The 16,414-nt window shown below is 43.2% G+C and overlaps 1 protein-coding gene across 1 annotated transcript in view; it reads right to left on the bottom strand.

Annotated features, from left to right (window-relative positions):
* Positions 1-16,414, bottom strand: part of AGBL5 (AGBL carboxypeptidase 5) — a 160,131-nt gene that overhangs the window by 28,264 nt on the left and 115,453 nt on the right. Inside the window, exon 13 of the mRNA XM_089665235.1 lies at positions 10,232-10,423. Within this exon, the coding sequence (XP_089521361.1) occupies positions 10,232-10,423 (192 nt within the window). The remainder of the gene's footprint in view (positions 1-10,231; positions 10,424-16,414) is intronic.

Below are 16,414 nucleotides of genomic sequence, written 5' to 3'. Positions count from 1 at the left end.
CTTTAATGTACCTGCTGGGGGAGGAATGAAGGGAAATACTGAAGTGTCATGTGAATGACAACCTGCTGGAGCTGTTACCCTGCTTAGATTTTTAGAATTCAGGTCCTAGCACCCATTCAACTTCCTCCAATGACCCACTGCGCTTGGCTGCCAGTCACACCTGAAGTGCCCATCCCAGCCTGCAATACTAAATGTGACTCGAGGGTGCCACACTCTTAAGCAGCCTATTTGCTGAATAAGTGTATATGAAGCAGCGTCAGATTAGGCTGCTCTCCGGCCACGCCAAGATGTGTTTCGCCTCATCCATGGGCTTAGTTGAAGTGCTGGGCCTACAGACATCACATCCAAGATGGTGGCACCTGGCCTCAGTCTCAGTACAAGTCCACCTAGATCAACCAATAAAAAAAAAAACTAATAGTAAAACCTCCATATACACAATCCTAGACCCACAGTTGAGATGCAGGAAAGCTAAAAAAAACCCAACATGATCCAATTCACTACAGCAGGGAAAAAATAAGTTCCTTAATGATCCCCCGAGAGGCAATCAGATATTCCCTAGATCAACTACCCCTGGTGTGATTACCTATTAATGCTGTTTTCCAGTTACACACTGCTCAAAAAAAATTAAAGGAACACTTTGAAAACACATCAGATCTCAATGGGGAAAAATATCATGCTGGATCTCTATACTGATATGGACGGGGTAATGTGTTAGGAATGTAAGGATGCCCCATCATTTGATGGAAATGAAAATGATCGACCTACAGAGGACTGAATTCAAAGACAAACCGAAAATCAAAATGAAAAAATGAAATGTCATTGCAGCAACTCAAAATGGTCCTCAGTAGTTTGTATGGCCCCCACGTGCTTGTATGCATGCCTGACAACGTCCGGGGAGGCTCCTAATGAGACGACGGATGGTTTCCTAGGGTATTTCCTCCCAGATCTGGACCAGGACATCACTGAGCTTCTGGAAAGCCTGAGGTGCAACCTGGGGGCGTCAGATGGACCGAAACATGATATCCCAGAGGTGTTCTTCTGGATTTAGGTCAGGCGAGCGTGGGGGCCATTCAATGGTATCAATTCCTTCATCCTCCAGGAACTGCCTGCATACTCTCCCCACATGAGGCCAGGCATTATCGTGCACCAGGAGGAACCCAGGACCCACTGCACCAGGAGGAACCCAGGACCCACTGCACCAGGAGGAACCCAGGACCCACTACGCCAGCATAGAGTCTGACAATGGGTGCAAGGATTTCATCCAGATACCTAATGGCAGTCAGGGTGTCATTGTCTAGCCTGTAGAGGTCTGTGTGTCCCTCCATGGATATGCCTCCCCAGACCATCACTGACCCTCCACCAAAACGGTCATGCTGAACAATGTAACAGGCAGCAGAACGTTCTCCACGGCTTCTCCAGACCCTTTCATGTCTGTCACATGTGCTCAGGGTGACCCTGCTCTCACCTGTGAAAAGCACAGGGCGCCAGTGGTGGACCTGCCAATTCTGGTGTTCAATGGCAAATGCCAATCGAGCTCTATGGTGCTGGGCAGTGAGCACAGGGCCCACTACAGGTTGTCGGGCCCTCAGGCCACCCTCATGAAGTCCGTTTCTGATTGTTTGGTCATAGACATTCACGCCAGTGGCCTGCTTGAGGTCATTTTGGCATTTCTTATCCTGTTCCTCCTTGCGCAAAGGAGCAGATACCAGTCCTGCTGATGGGTTAAGGACCTTCTACGACCCGTCCAGCTCTCCTAGTGTAACTGCCTGTCTCCTGGAATCTCCTCCATGCTGTTGAGACTGTGCTGGGAGACACAGCAAACCTGGCAATGGCACGTATTGGTGTGCCATCCTGGAGGAGTTGGACTGCCTGTGCAACCTCTGTAGGGTCCAGGTATCACCTCATGCTACCAGTAGTGACACTGACCCTAGCCAAATGCAAAACTAGTGAAAAACGGTCAAAAAAAGAGTAGGGGAAAAATGTCAGTGACCTCCTCCTGTTTTGGGGGTCATCTCGTTGCCGATCTAGTGCATCTGTTGTTTTCATTTCATTAACACCAAAGCAACAAACTAATTAACAACCCCCTCTGCTACTTAACTGACCAGATTTAGTTTTTTTGAGCAGTGTATTATGTGCATTTAGGGATGCATCCAGCTCTACTGAGCTGGCCAGAACTAGTTCTTAAGGGAGTCTATTCCACATATTCACAGCTACTGTCAAGAAGCCTTTCCATATATGAAGGTTAAAGTGGTTGTAAACACATGGAATATGAACAAAGCATATCCCTCTACAGGATGTACTTGTCTCAATTAAACTGGTAGTAAACTTGCTATTTAAAAAGAAAAAAAAAATGGACCCCGGGTGGTTTAAGCCAAAAGGTGCTACTATGCACTGCAAACTTGCACATTATGGCATACTTACCTTAAAAGGAAGCCCTCCAGTGGTGCACTGTCACCATTAACAGGCTTCCATCTTCACCCAGTCTTCCTTTCGGGTTTGCCACTGGAATGGCTGACCCGCGATGATGTCACTCCTGCGAATGTGCACTGGAGTCATGGTTTATGGCATAGAGCTCTGAAAGGACGGCATGGTATGACATCACTTCAGAGCGCATGCACTGGTGATGGCACCAACATCCCATGTGAATATCTCCTAAACTCCACAAGTTTAGTAGATATTCACTGTACCTACAAGTAAGCCTTATTATAGTTTACTACAAGCACTGTTGTGCTAATCTGAAGGCCACACGATTTTGGAGGTCTTTAGCCATTGACTCTGCAGACAGTTGGTGACTTCTGCGCACTGTGCGCTTCAGCATTCGCTGACCCCGCCCTGTCATGTGACGTGGCCTACCACTTGGTGGCTGAGTTGCTGTTGTTCCCAGTTGCTTCCAATTTGTTATAATACCACTAACAGTTGAGCGTGGAATATTTAGTAGCCAGGAAATGTCACGGATGGACTTATTGCACAGGTGACAACCTATCACGGGACCACACTTGAAGTCACTGAGCTCCTGAGAGCGACCCATTCTTTCACCAATGTTTGTAGAAGCAGTCTGCGTGCCTAGGTGCTTGATTGTATACACCTGTGTCCATGGAGGGGATTGGAACACCTGAATCCAACGATTTGGAGGGCAGGGCCAATACTTTTTGCAACAGTGTATGTAGGAGAATTTATTTCACCCATGTGTATCACCTGAGGCTAGTCACTTCACCGTGTAACTTTGTAAGGGTTTACAACCACTTTTTCCTTGAAACATAAGGAGTGCCCCCTTGTCCTCTGTAATGACCTGAAAATGAATTATTCTACGCCAAGTTGACTATATGGACCACTTTTGTATTTATACATGTTGATAATATCCCCCCTTAATCTCCTCTTCTCAAGAGAGAATAAATTCAGTTCCTCTAATCTTTCCTCATAGCTGATCTCCTCCATGCCTCTTATCAGTTTGGTTGCCCTTCTCTGCACTCTCTCCAGTTACCCGTGAATTGGTGCCCAACGCTGAACTGCATATTCCAGATGAGGTCTTACTAATGATTTGTACCGGGGGAAATGATATCTCTCTCTGGAGTCTATACCTCTTTTACTACAAAGTAGGATTAAGCTTGTGATCAACCAGAACCCCCAGATCCTTCTCCATTGATTCCCCCAGTTGTACTCCCCTAGTATGATGCATGCATATTCTTAGTCCCCAAGTGCAGAAAGTTACATTTATCAACATTAAACCTCATTGGCCACATAGTTGCCCAATTACACAGAGCATTGAGGTCGGCTTGTAAATTGGAAACATCCTGTAAGGACGTTATTCCACGGCACAGCTTGGTGTCATCTGCAAAGACTGAAATGGGATTTATAATCCCAGACCCTATATTGTTTATAAATATATTACAAAGTAAGGGTCCCAACACTGAACCCTGGGGTACACCACTAACCACTACTCTCTGAATACGATCTTTTAGCCAGTTTTCTATCCAATTACAGAAAGATTTTTCCAAGCCTGTAAACTTTACCTTACACGTTAGCCGAGTGTGGGGAAATGTATCAACCGCTTTTGCAAAATCAAAGTAAGCCACGCCCACAGGCACCCCTCTGTCCAAGTATACCACGTCCACCGCCACCCCTCTGTTGAAGTGTACCAAGTTCACCGCCACCCCTCTGTCCAAGTATACCACGTCCACCGCCACCCCTCTTTCCAAGTATACCACGTCCACCACCACACCTCTGTCCAAGGCTTTGCTCACCCCCTCATAAAAAGAAATCAGATTTGTCTGACAACTTATGTCTTTAATGAATCAATGCTGTCTGTCACTTAAAATATTAAATTTATAACAAAAACTCATCTATGTGGTCTTTTAATAAGCTCCCCAGTATCTTCCCAACTACAGGAGTTAAACTAACAGGTCTATAATTACTTGGTAAAGACTTTGACGTGTGTGCGTGTGTGCGTGTGTGTCCCCCCCCTCCCCCCCCCCATATCCTTGTATGTATATGTGTGTTCCTATATGTGTCTGCCTGTTCCACCTTCCATCCCCACCCGTTGAAGGACAAGTCCGGCACACTCCTCCTCCTGGATGTAGTGACATCATGCGGCGTGTACTCCCCGATTGTCCTGGTAACGGGTGGTTGTTTACTAGCCAGAGCAGCATGAAGTGATGGCGGCTGGGGGAGATGTGAGAGACCCTCTTTGGGAGGGGGGTGTAGGGGAATTATAATTGAAGGGGGGCTTCAGGGAAATTATAATTTTGGTGGAAGGGTAAATACAGTTGCAAGAAAAAGTATGTGAACCCCTTGGGATTATGTGGAGTTTTGCATGAATTGGGCATAAAATGTGCTCTGAACGTAATCTAAGTCACAACAATAAAAGAACACAGTCTGCTGAACATAATACTACACAAACATTAGATGTTGCCATGGTTTAATTGCACATAACATGTAAACATTCACAGTGCAGGGAGGAAAAAGTATGTGAACCTTTGGACTTAATAACCAGTTGACCCTCCTTTGGCAGCAATAACCTCAACCAAACGTTTCCTGTAGTTGCAGATCAGACCTGCACAACGATCTGGAGTCATTTTGGACCACTCCTCTTCACAAAACTGTTTCAGTGTAGCAATATTCTTGGGATGTCTGGTGTGAATCGCTCTCTTAAGGTCATGCCACAGCATTTCAATCGGGTTGAGGTCAGGACTCTGACTGGGCCACTCCAGAAGGCGTATTCTGTGCTGTTGCAGCCATTGTTTTGTTGAATGACTTGTATGCTTTGGGTCATTGTCCTGTTGCATCACCCATCCTCTGTGGAGCTTCAGTTGGCGGACAGATGGTCGTACGTTTTCCTGCAAAATGTCTTGATAAACTCTGGAATTCATTTTCCCATCAATGACAACAATCCGTCCAGGCCCTGAGGCAGCAAAGCAGCCCCAAACCATGATGCTCCCTCCGCCATGTTTTACAGTGGGGATGAGGTTTTGATGTTGGTGTGCTGTGCCTTTTTTTCTCCACACATAGTGTTGTGTGTTCTTCCCAAACAACTCAATCTTGGTTTCATCTGTCCACAGTATATTTTGCCAGTAGTGCTGTGGAACATCCAGGTGCTCTTTTGCAAACTTCAAATGTACTGCAATATGTCAGCTGTCAGCAACACATCCAATATCATCACACTGATTGGAGTCAAGGTTGGCTCACTCCTGGCTCCAATTAGCTCTGGGAGAAGTCATTAAGCTTGGGCCTCACATACTTTTTCCTCCCTGCACTGTGAATGTTTACATGTTATGTGCAATTAAACCATGGCAACATCTAATGTTTGTGTAGTATTATGTTCAGCAGACTGTGTTCAGCAGACTGTGTTCTTCTATTGTTGTGACTTAGAGGACGTTCAGAGCACATTTTATGCCCAATTCATGCAAAACTCCACGTAATCCCAAGCGGTTCACATACTTTTTCTTGCAACTGTAAAAGGCCAATCACAGCAGCCTTTTACCACGTGATCAGCCGTGTCCAATGACACAGTCAATCACAAAGTAAATACAGTTGCCGGTTATCGGCTGCACTTTCCTCACGCTGTCACAACATGAGGAAAGTACAGCCAATAACTGGAAAATGTGACAGGGGAGATCTGGACACTGATTATCAGTGCTGCCCAGCAGTGCCATCTATTAGTGCCCATCATTGCTGCATATCAGTGCCTCATCAATGCCCGCCAGTGCTGCCTCATCAGTGCTGCCTCTCAGTGCAGTCTCATTAATGCACATCAGTGAAGGAGAAAAATTACTTGTTTGCAAAATTTTATAATAGAAACAAAGAAAATCTTTTTTTTTTTTTTCTCTTTTTCATTTACAGTGCAAAAAAAAATAAAAACCCCAGTGGCAATTAAATACAACCAAAAGAAAGCTCTATTTGTGTGAAAAAAATGATATAAATGTCATATGGGTACAGTGTTGCATGACCGTACAATTTTCATTCAAAGTGCGACAGCGTTGAAAGCTGAAAATTGGCCTGGGCAGGAAGGGGGTGAAAAGTGCCCGGTAGGCAAGGGGTTAAAGAGTCTACAAATTTGATCAGCGAGGCAGCGATTGTTGCTAAATTGCAGCAAATCGGCAAACATTAATTCAGGCGATCAGATTTTACTTGGCTGTGTCTTGGAAATTTGCTTTGAACGAATTTTTCCTTACCGTGAGTACTCGCAGTTGGATGCGCAGAAATCTCCCATAAAGCTGTGCAAATCTTGCTGCAGCCGTATTACGCCTTCCACTTACCACAACTGCAGCTAAACGCCATGATTCCTGTGCCTCCAACTGGTTTAGCTCTTTTGAGATGTGGAGAGAAAAGGAGCTCCTGTTACCTAAGAATAATCGGGCGACACTCTCAGGTTGCTGTTGGAATTCACATAGAGGCCGATCCAACCCCAGCCTCCAATTTTTATTTACAAGCAGACACACGCCCCCCACATGAATAAGGTCAATCCCCTCCCACAGAACAATGCAATGGGGAATGCCTATACACAGGATGTACATTCCGATTGGAGCGTAGCCTTTCCTCTTATCTATCACCGATCCTCTCCCATGAGCCCTCTGAGGTCAGCAGACTTCCTCCCCTCCCCCCATGAGCTCTCTATGGAGAGCATACTTCCTGTCCTAGCTCCTAGTGGTATGTAAATTCTCTGTACAAGTATCCCCTAGATTAAACATTAGTCTGTATCTGAATGGGCCCGATACGATCTTTATTAAAACACATCCATCCAGATACAGTTTCAGGTTGGTAATGGCTTGTAAGATATACATGAGCCTACACGCGGAGTTCGCACTGCTTGGCGCCTTGCGGTACGGAGTCCATGTGGTACTATGCTGCTGATATGTGGATACAGGCCCGCGGCCTACCGCCGGCGGCATTCGCATCGAATGCCGTGGTGGTATACACGCCGGTCTATAAGCGCAGATCTGCCATCTCATCCATTACCGAGCTGAGTACTGTAATACATACATTGTACATGCGCATGGCCCAATTGCAGCCTTCAGAGCTTTAATTAAGCCACACGAGAGACATATGAATAACACTCATATATGACACATTTAAAGTTCAACCAAAAATACAAAATTTCCATGACAGCTGTAAGCAGATCAGCCGAATGCATGAGGTTGCAGTGAGTTTACAGACCAATATCAATGAAGAAGGTCAAGTATGGGAAACTGGTACATGAGAAATTACGCAACACATCTTACCCAACGAGACTCTTAGGTTAGCCACAAATAAAATGCAGTACAAAAAGCACCAAAATAGGATTTTATTGACACTAAATATAAAAAGGGAACGGAGAGAAATCGCACATCGGAATACATATCTGGGGGCAGTTATATAAAGCAACACATAGCGGCGTAGTCTGGCAAAGTGGAAAGGGAGGGCTACCATTACAGAAAGAAAACACGTCCCCATCGGAAACCATTACCATTCATTGACTGCGACCAATCTTTCTCATCCACAACAATCACCCTACATGGCGGCACTACCATCAAATTAGACATTTCTTACTATATGAAAGGTTATTCCACTCAATGCCAATAGGTTAGTAGCTGGAAAAGAAAGGCTGACGTGGTAAACTGCCTTGTACCTCTCAATGAGTCTGGTAATGGGACAGTCTGTGTAAAGGAACTATGTTCCTGAGTAGACAAGCTACCGCTGCCTTCGGAGTGAAGTGCTCAGCTTGAAATAGTGAGGCCATGTCAACCTTTTTGGTCATTTGCCATCCTTTGTGAAATGTTGTCCGTGTAGAGGTACCTATGGCCTCCACTATTGTGGGAAGGGAGGCTGTAGGTCTTGGTACCAAGTTCTGTTGGCTTCTGTGAACCCTTGAATCTTGGGTGAGGCTGTGGGCAATGGAGGAGAGCCAAGAGCTGTTCCTAGGTTGGAAGCCGCGGCCAGAAAGGGAAGGAGGAAGGGTGTGAAGTTGCAATGGCCCATTTACAAATAAGGTGGTACACTAAGGGAAGGTTGCACAGGCGCATTTGTGCCATTCGAAATGTACGCCAATGCACGGAATGGCACCAGATTCAAGTCTAAATCCTGAATAGCTGTGCAAGAGGAAAGGAAAGCTGGAGCTCAGCTTCAAGGAGCCAACGACTGCAAGAAGCAGAGCTAAATCCAGAGCATATCGCTGCGTGAGACACTACGGAGGCGTGCACCCCTCCGAAACTAGCACCTATTCAGACGGGCAACCACAGCTTCCAGTGTAACCGGTAATATCATTTAAATATGTACGCAAAAGAACTGCACACGGATATATATATATCTATAGTACTTTATAAAATAAATCATTCTCATAGCACAAAAATATGCATGGACTGGAGTAGAATGTACTGTACAAAATATGAACAAATCCCACAAATTATCATAAAGGAAAAAAAAGAAAGAAAACTTGTGTATCATGTACTGTACAAAATATACACAAATTCCACAAATTATCATGAGGAAAAAAGAAAAGAAAAGAAAAACACTCGTGTAGCATGTACTGTACAAAATATACACAAATTATCATAAAGGGGGAAAAAAAAAAAAAACTTGTGTAGCATTCACTGTACAAAATGTACACAAATTCCACAAATTATCATAAGGGGAAAAAAAAGAAAAGAAAAAAAAAAACTTGTGTAGCATGTACTGTACAAAATATACATAAATTCCACAAATTATAAGGAAAAAAAAAAAGAAAAGAAAGAAAAAAAAAACTTGTGCATCATGTACTGTACAAAATATACATACATTCCACAAATTATCATAAGGAAAAAAAAGAAAAAAAAACTTGTGTAGCATGTACTGTACAAAATATACACAAATTCCACAAATTAATATAAGGTAAAAAAAAGAAAAGAAAAAAAACTTGTACTCTACAAAATATACAAAAAATCCACAAATTATCACAAGGGAAAAACAAAAACTGTATAGCATTCACTGTACAAAATATACACAAATTCCAAAAATTATCATCAGGGAAAAAAAAAAAAAACTACACTTGTGTATCATGCACTGTACAAAATATACACAAATTCCACAAATTATCACAAGGAAAAAGGAAAAAAAAAAAAATAAAGGCGTACTAGTCATTTACAAAATACACATACTCTATATACAATAATATCTACATCAATGGAAAATTCGCAATAAAGCCAAAAAATACAAATATTTTTGAAAAAGCATGCAGTGAATGTAGTAGCTGGTGTGTCATATATATATAAATTTTTTTCTGCAATAAAGAAAACAAATAAAACATATACAATACTAAAATTGGACATTTCAAAATCTTTCCAAGTCTGCATGGATAAACTCCTGACCAGTCACAATACACTTTTTCAAGAATGCAGTACAATAACCTGATAAACACCAACTCTAACCAAAACTAACGTGCCTATTTGCATGTAGTAGAGCAGGGTCCAGTCCCCCGGGGGAAATTCCTGCTCTGCTGGACCCCAGAGGCAACATCATTCCCAACCCCCTCCCAGTAGGGTTTTTCCAAAGCGGTCAGTGCTGCAAGCCTAGAAGCGTTTATTTCGAAAGCCGCGTTTGGAAAGGAAGCCGCTACTGCCAGGACGAGTGGCCCTCCGGCTAAGTAAACCTGGAATGGACAGACTAGAAGGAAGCAGGAAAGACAATCTCTTCGCTAAGGCTTTATTGAGGAAACGCGCCTTGGAGACAGTTTTCAGGGTGGGCACCACCTTACACAGGGCGGAGGGATGGGCAGGGTACAGACCTGACATGCTGAGTGACACCGGCAAGGAGCAAGATGGCTTCTGTAGCGAAGTCCGTGGGCACCCCCGGCTGAGGAGTGGTGTGATCTGAGGTGCCTGGGAGCTGGAGGTATGATGGCTGCTTGGTGGACTGTGCACAGCGGCTCGTAGTAATGACTGATGGTGTTGACGCCTTTTCTCCTGAGCTCTCGTTTCTGCAAAACATACAACAGATCACTGCGATTAAGAAAAACAATATGTTTTGCTATCGATGAAATGACAATATAAAGAGGCTTATGTAAGGTTCTTTCTAGAAAGGATCTTTTTAGGACTTTTCAGAAATATGCGACTTGAACAAAATGATGGTTCTCCTGCTCCTTGGTACGTCATGTCACTCCTGGCCTCCTATATCATGCAGTTGACCGGAGGCCATCTTTCCCCTCCAAAATCTCTATGGCCAGCCGCCGCCACCGCCAATGATCCAGGAAAGCCCAAGAACCACCTCCTGCAGCTTCTAAAGGTGATCCAGAAGCTAATCATCTGCTCGGATCACTTTTTTCTGAAACAGAATTGTAATACTGGGGCTATGGCATAGAGCTGCAACCATAACCCCCGTATTCCACTACACCAGTGGTTCTCAACCTTCCTAATGCCGTGACCCTTTAATACAGTTCCTCATGTTGTGGTGACCCCCCAACCATAAAATTATTTACCCAGTAATTATAATTCATGAGTGTCGTTTTACCTCCAATACTGCTGCTTTCAACACAGTAGCTGCTTTCAACAGAGTAGCTGCTTTCAACACAGCAGCTGCTTTTAACAGAGTAGCTGCTTTCAACACAGCAGCTGCTTTCTACACAGTAGCTGCTCTTTACACATCGGAATTATTTGTTTTCTGATGGTCTTAGGGGAACCCTGTGAAAGGGTCGTTCGACCCCCAAAGGGGTCGTGACCCACAGGTTGAGAACCACTGATATAGAGGAATCAGGACCTCCTTGCTCCCGCCTGTGATCCCTCTAGTGATATAAGGATCTATATAGAGCATTAGTTCTCAACCTTCCTAATGCCGCGACCCTTTAATACAGTTCCTCATGTTGTGGTGACCCCCAACCATAAAATTATTTCCCCAGTAATTATAATTCATGAGTGTCGTTTTACCTCCAATACTGCTGCTTTCAACACAGCAGCTGCTTTTAACAGAGTAGCTGCTTTCAACACAGCAGCTGCTTTTAACAGAGTAGCTGCTTTCAACACAGCAGCTGCTTTCTACACAGTAGCTGCTCTTTACACATCGGAATTATTTGTTTTCTGATGGTCTTAGGGGAACCCTGTGAAAGGGTCGTTCGACCCCCAAAGGGGTCGCGACCCACAGGTTGAGAACCACTGCACTACACAACCATGATGTATTTTTCCAGTTAGGCGGTCTTGAAAACAAAAATGTAATATGTTGCAGCTTTACTGGTTCTTAGCTGTGATGACTTCTTTAGACTCCTTTTTTATGGGTCATGTCCAGTCCAATCCAATCAGCAGGGGATTTGTGGATAGAATCCTAGCTAAATCGGAGCAGAATGGTCCGGAGGTCACTTTACTGACATTCATGTCCATTCAGTCCTTTTGCAGCAGAAGCTTTCTGGATGCACATTAGATCTATGGGTAGGTGGATGTAAACTTTGCTGCACTGGAGGTAATCAGATACAACAGACACACGTCTGTTTACATCCACCTACCCATAATAGACTTGCATACAACTTCTGATCAGGTCCACCTGAAAAACGGGCAGGCACACCGAAATGGACCACCCGTGTGAAAGAGGTCAATTTTGCTCAGGTTTCTCCTTCACTTTTTTTTTTTTTAACCAGGTGATCCTGCTGGTAAAAGTCACTTACTGTAACGTATCTATGAATAACCAATGAAAACTTTTGAAGATCGAAACCCAGAAGACCATCCCAATGAGAGTGCCAAACCGAGCATCACACAGTCCCTATACACACACACACAGTGAAGGAAATGCGTACTTGATCCCCTGCTGATTTTAAATATTTGCCCACTCACAAAGAAATGATCAGTTTGGTAGCCCAGTACTAAAGTATAAATAGAGAAAGCAAGCGCCAAAACTATAAGCCGCTCTTGCACCAAAAAGGCAACCAAAATACACCTCCAAGAACAAGTAAAATAGAAGAAAGGTGCAGCGCTTAAAAATAAATGACTAAAAATGCACACAGACATTAAAAACTTAATAATATGCCCGCATAAAGTGACATAGTGCAAATCGGGTGTAAATAAATCTGCAATAAGGTGCTGTAATACGCGACACTCGTGAGCACTTAGTGCTAAATTATACCACAGATAATACCATAAAGAGTCCACAATTTAATAAAGGTGAAGATCCATCAAATGGTCTCCATCAGGTGATCAGTATACTTCTAGTAGTCATTCAGGTGATGTGCCAGAGTTAGACGTTAATATTGCGCACTCACCAGATGTAAAATCATAATACGCATTTGTATATATGATAAATCAGCCGGAGGTCCCCTTTAAGGATATCAGCAGCCTGGTCTGGTCCGAGAGATTCCCTTCCCCTGGGTTATCTGCCGCACCACTGCCGTCCTCCAGAATGGGCTCCGTAGTAGTATTGGCTCATGCTGAGCCAGAAAGAAGGATGCCCATAATGTAGTACTTTTTAAAAGTAAGCGTTTATTTATATACACAGCCAATACAGTAAGACAAGAGAAACGGTCACTGACCATTAGAGCAGTAAAGATGGCTGTCGGTGCTCACACCCCTTATGAAACGCGTATAGGAGGAGCTATACGCGGTGACTTCACGCCGACGAGACCACGAGGAGGTCCGGCGTCCATCTTTATGTGATTTCCTGAATTAAATTTTTTAAATCCTGTCTCTCAGAGTGGGAATGCACCTACAATGTGAATTTCAGATCCCTCTATGATTTCTAAGTGGGAGAACTTGCAAAATCGCAGGGTGTTCAAATACTTCTGTTCTTCACTGTATGTGTGTATATATATATATATATATATATATATATATATATACACACACACACACACATATACATACAAATATACATACACACACACACACACACATATACATATATATATATATATATATATATATATATATATATATACACACACACACACACATACACATATACATACACACACTGTCAGGGCTCCAGGTATGACCAGAGGTGTGTGGACCGACACAGGGAAACACAGACTTCAGGTATGGCGTGTAAAACAATACAATTTATTAAAGGCAACACAAACATAAACGCAGTGCACACAAACCAAAACCCAAAACTAACACAAATACGTACAACCAGGTGCAACAAACCCTTAACTGATATATATATATATAAATATGGAGCACAACGTAGTCAGGCGGGCCGGGTCAGTAGCTAACGAGCAGACAAGGTACAAGGAGTAGGCAGAAGATTGGTCAGGAGTAGCCAAGGTCGGTGCAGGCAGCGTTCAAGCAGAGTCAGAATCAAGCAGAGTCAGGATCAGGCAGAAAGCAGACAGGATGCAGGTACAGGGGCTCATGGGAACAATACACCAAGGCACTGACTGCAGGTCTGGCCATTCCTTAAATACACCTCCTGCAATCAGCCTCAGGTGATGGCTTGGTTGCAGGAGTGAGCTTCTGACTGCTGAGAGCACCCGCTGGCCAGCCCTGGTACTGCAGCCCACACGGCAGGTGAGTCCCACCACCAGTGGTGAATCCATTCCTGACACACACACACACACGTGATTTTGCACTTCCAACATAGGGGGGCACGTGCATGCCACCAGCGGATCACTTCTGCTGTGAACACTCACAGCAGTAGCTCATCTGCGAGTGCTGGTGAACGGATGTCTGCTGACACCCACTGATAGTCGGGCAGGACACTGAACAGAGCTCTAGCCTATGTAAACAAGGCAGAGCTCTGTTCTGACAGGTGGAGGAGTGAAGGATCCTGTGTCCCTGCAAAGCTGGAAACACGATCCTTCACTTCCCTAGTAAAAGCACCACTTTGTGTACACAAATCACATAGGTAGGCAGTTAACCCCTTGGTCACCCTAGATTTTTTTTTTTTTAAATGTAAAAGGTGTTGAAATATACAAAACAGAGCATATAGGGCAAACCCAGGCTCAGCACCACGCTTCAACAAGGTTACAAACTTATTACTTAAAAAAAAAAAAGAACAAAGAAAAACAATAACAGTAACACCCTAGATGTTTAACCCCCTCTTAGCCAGTGACATTAGTACAGTGTCAGTGCATACTTTTAGCACTGATCACTGTATTAGTTTCACTGGTTCCCACAAAGTGATAGTGTAAAAACGTCCGCCGCAATATCGCAGTCCTGCTATAAGTTGCTGATCGCCGCCATTACTAGTATTAAAAAATATATATATATATTCCAGTATATGTCCCATAGTTTGTAGACACCTACAAACTTTGTGCAAACTAATCAATATACACTTGTTGAGATTTTTTTTTTACCAAAAATATGTAACAGAATCAATTTTGGCCTAAATTTATGAAGAAATTTGTTTTTTTTTTTTAAATGTTTTTATTGAATATGCTTTATAACACAAAATATAAAATACTTTTTTTTTTTTTTGTTTATAAACGCAAAAAGTTAAAAATGCAGAGGTGATCAAATACCACCAAAAGAAAGCTCTATTTGTGAGAAAAAAATGACTTAAATTGACATAATTTATGTCAATGACATAATGACAAAATTTGCGTTGCATGACGATGCAAATGTCAGTTAAAGTAAAGCAGCGCCGTATCGCAAAAAAAAATGGCCTCGTCAGGAAGGGGGGGGGGTAAATTTTACAGAGGTTAAGTGGTTAAATAAAATGGAGTTTTTACCATTTTTACACTATGTGGAGTATGTATGTACTCTTTTGTACATGAATTGCATGAAATTTTAAATTGCATACTGGTGAAGTGGCATCTCCGTGACGGAGGATGTTTTGAACTGAGCTTATGTTGACTCCTCTGAATAAGGGGGTGAAACGCATTTGGTAAACCCGCATCCTATTCGCTCTCACTGGTGACGGGTGGTGATATTGCATCGCTTGAAAACTGCTTTGAGAGTCCTTATTGGATATAAAGGTGACTTTGTTCTTTGCAATCACTTTTTATTTATTTAACCATTAGCCGCCCGGCCTATAGCCGTTTGGCGGCCGCAAAAATGCTCTAACTTTCCGGGAGGCCGCCATTTGGCGTGCTCCTGCACAGGCGCAGTTCGAGCGGTTGCAGAGCCGCGCAGCGGCGCGATCTGTCACCGGCCGTGTACCTCAGACACGGCCGATGACAGATCTGAGTACCAGCCCCCGTTGCCAGTATCATGTGACCTGCTGTGACCAATCACAGCAGGTCACATAACAGTTGTATACAATGGATGGCTTCATTCATGCCATCCATTGTATTCTAGTGCCTAGCTGTGAATGGTCACAGCAGGTCACATGCACATGTCATGTGATTAGCTGTGGCCAAATCACAGCTAAGCACACAAAAAAAAAACCCGAATGAATCGATTTCATTCAGGTAAATGCTTGCTTATAGCAAAGTAATTCTTTGCTATAAGCAAATTGTGTAAAAAAAAAAAAAATACTGATCACTTCCCCAAAGTAGTACAATGTTACTATGGTAACATTGTACTACTTTGGTCATAGTAAAATATGAAAAAAAAATCTTAAAAAAAATTAAAAATGTAATAAAAAATTAAAAATAATATAAAAAAAAATATATATATATAATTTATTTTCATACTGTCACCAGTCAGTGTCCCTGATCACCGCCATGCCAGTTATAGGATGACGCTGTACTGCACTGCTGACAGTATGTAAAAAAAAAAAAATAGTGAAAATAATTTTTTACATTTTTTCATTTTCCGAAAAATTATGACAAAAAAATACAACTTCAAAAAACTCGCCATTCCTCTTATGAAGTACGTCGGACTGTCTACTTTACAAAAAGGGGTCATTTGGGGGATATCTGTACTGTCCTGACATTTGGGGGATATCTGTACTGTCCTGACATTTGGGGGATATCTGTACTGTCCTGACATTTGGGGGATATCTGTACTGTCCTGACATTTGGGGGATATCTGTCCTGTCCTGACATTTGGGGGATATCTGTACTGTCCTGACATTTGGGGGATATCTGTACTGTTCTGACATTCTTGGA

This window comes from Staurois parvus, unplaced genomic scaffold (assembly GCF_062004578.1).
Source record: "Staurois parvus isolate SC_StPar_1 unplaced genomic scaffold, SC_StPar_1.0 ptg002155l, whole genome shotgun sequence".
NCBI lineage: Eukaryota > Metazoa > Chordata > Amphibia > Anura > Ranidae > Staurois > Staurois parvus.
The sequence above is the reverse complement of the archived record's forward strand: the minus strand, read 5'-3'. Positions and strand labels throughout refer to the sequence as shown.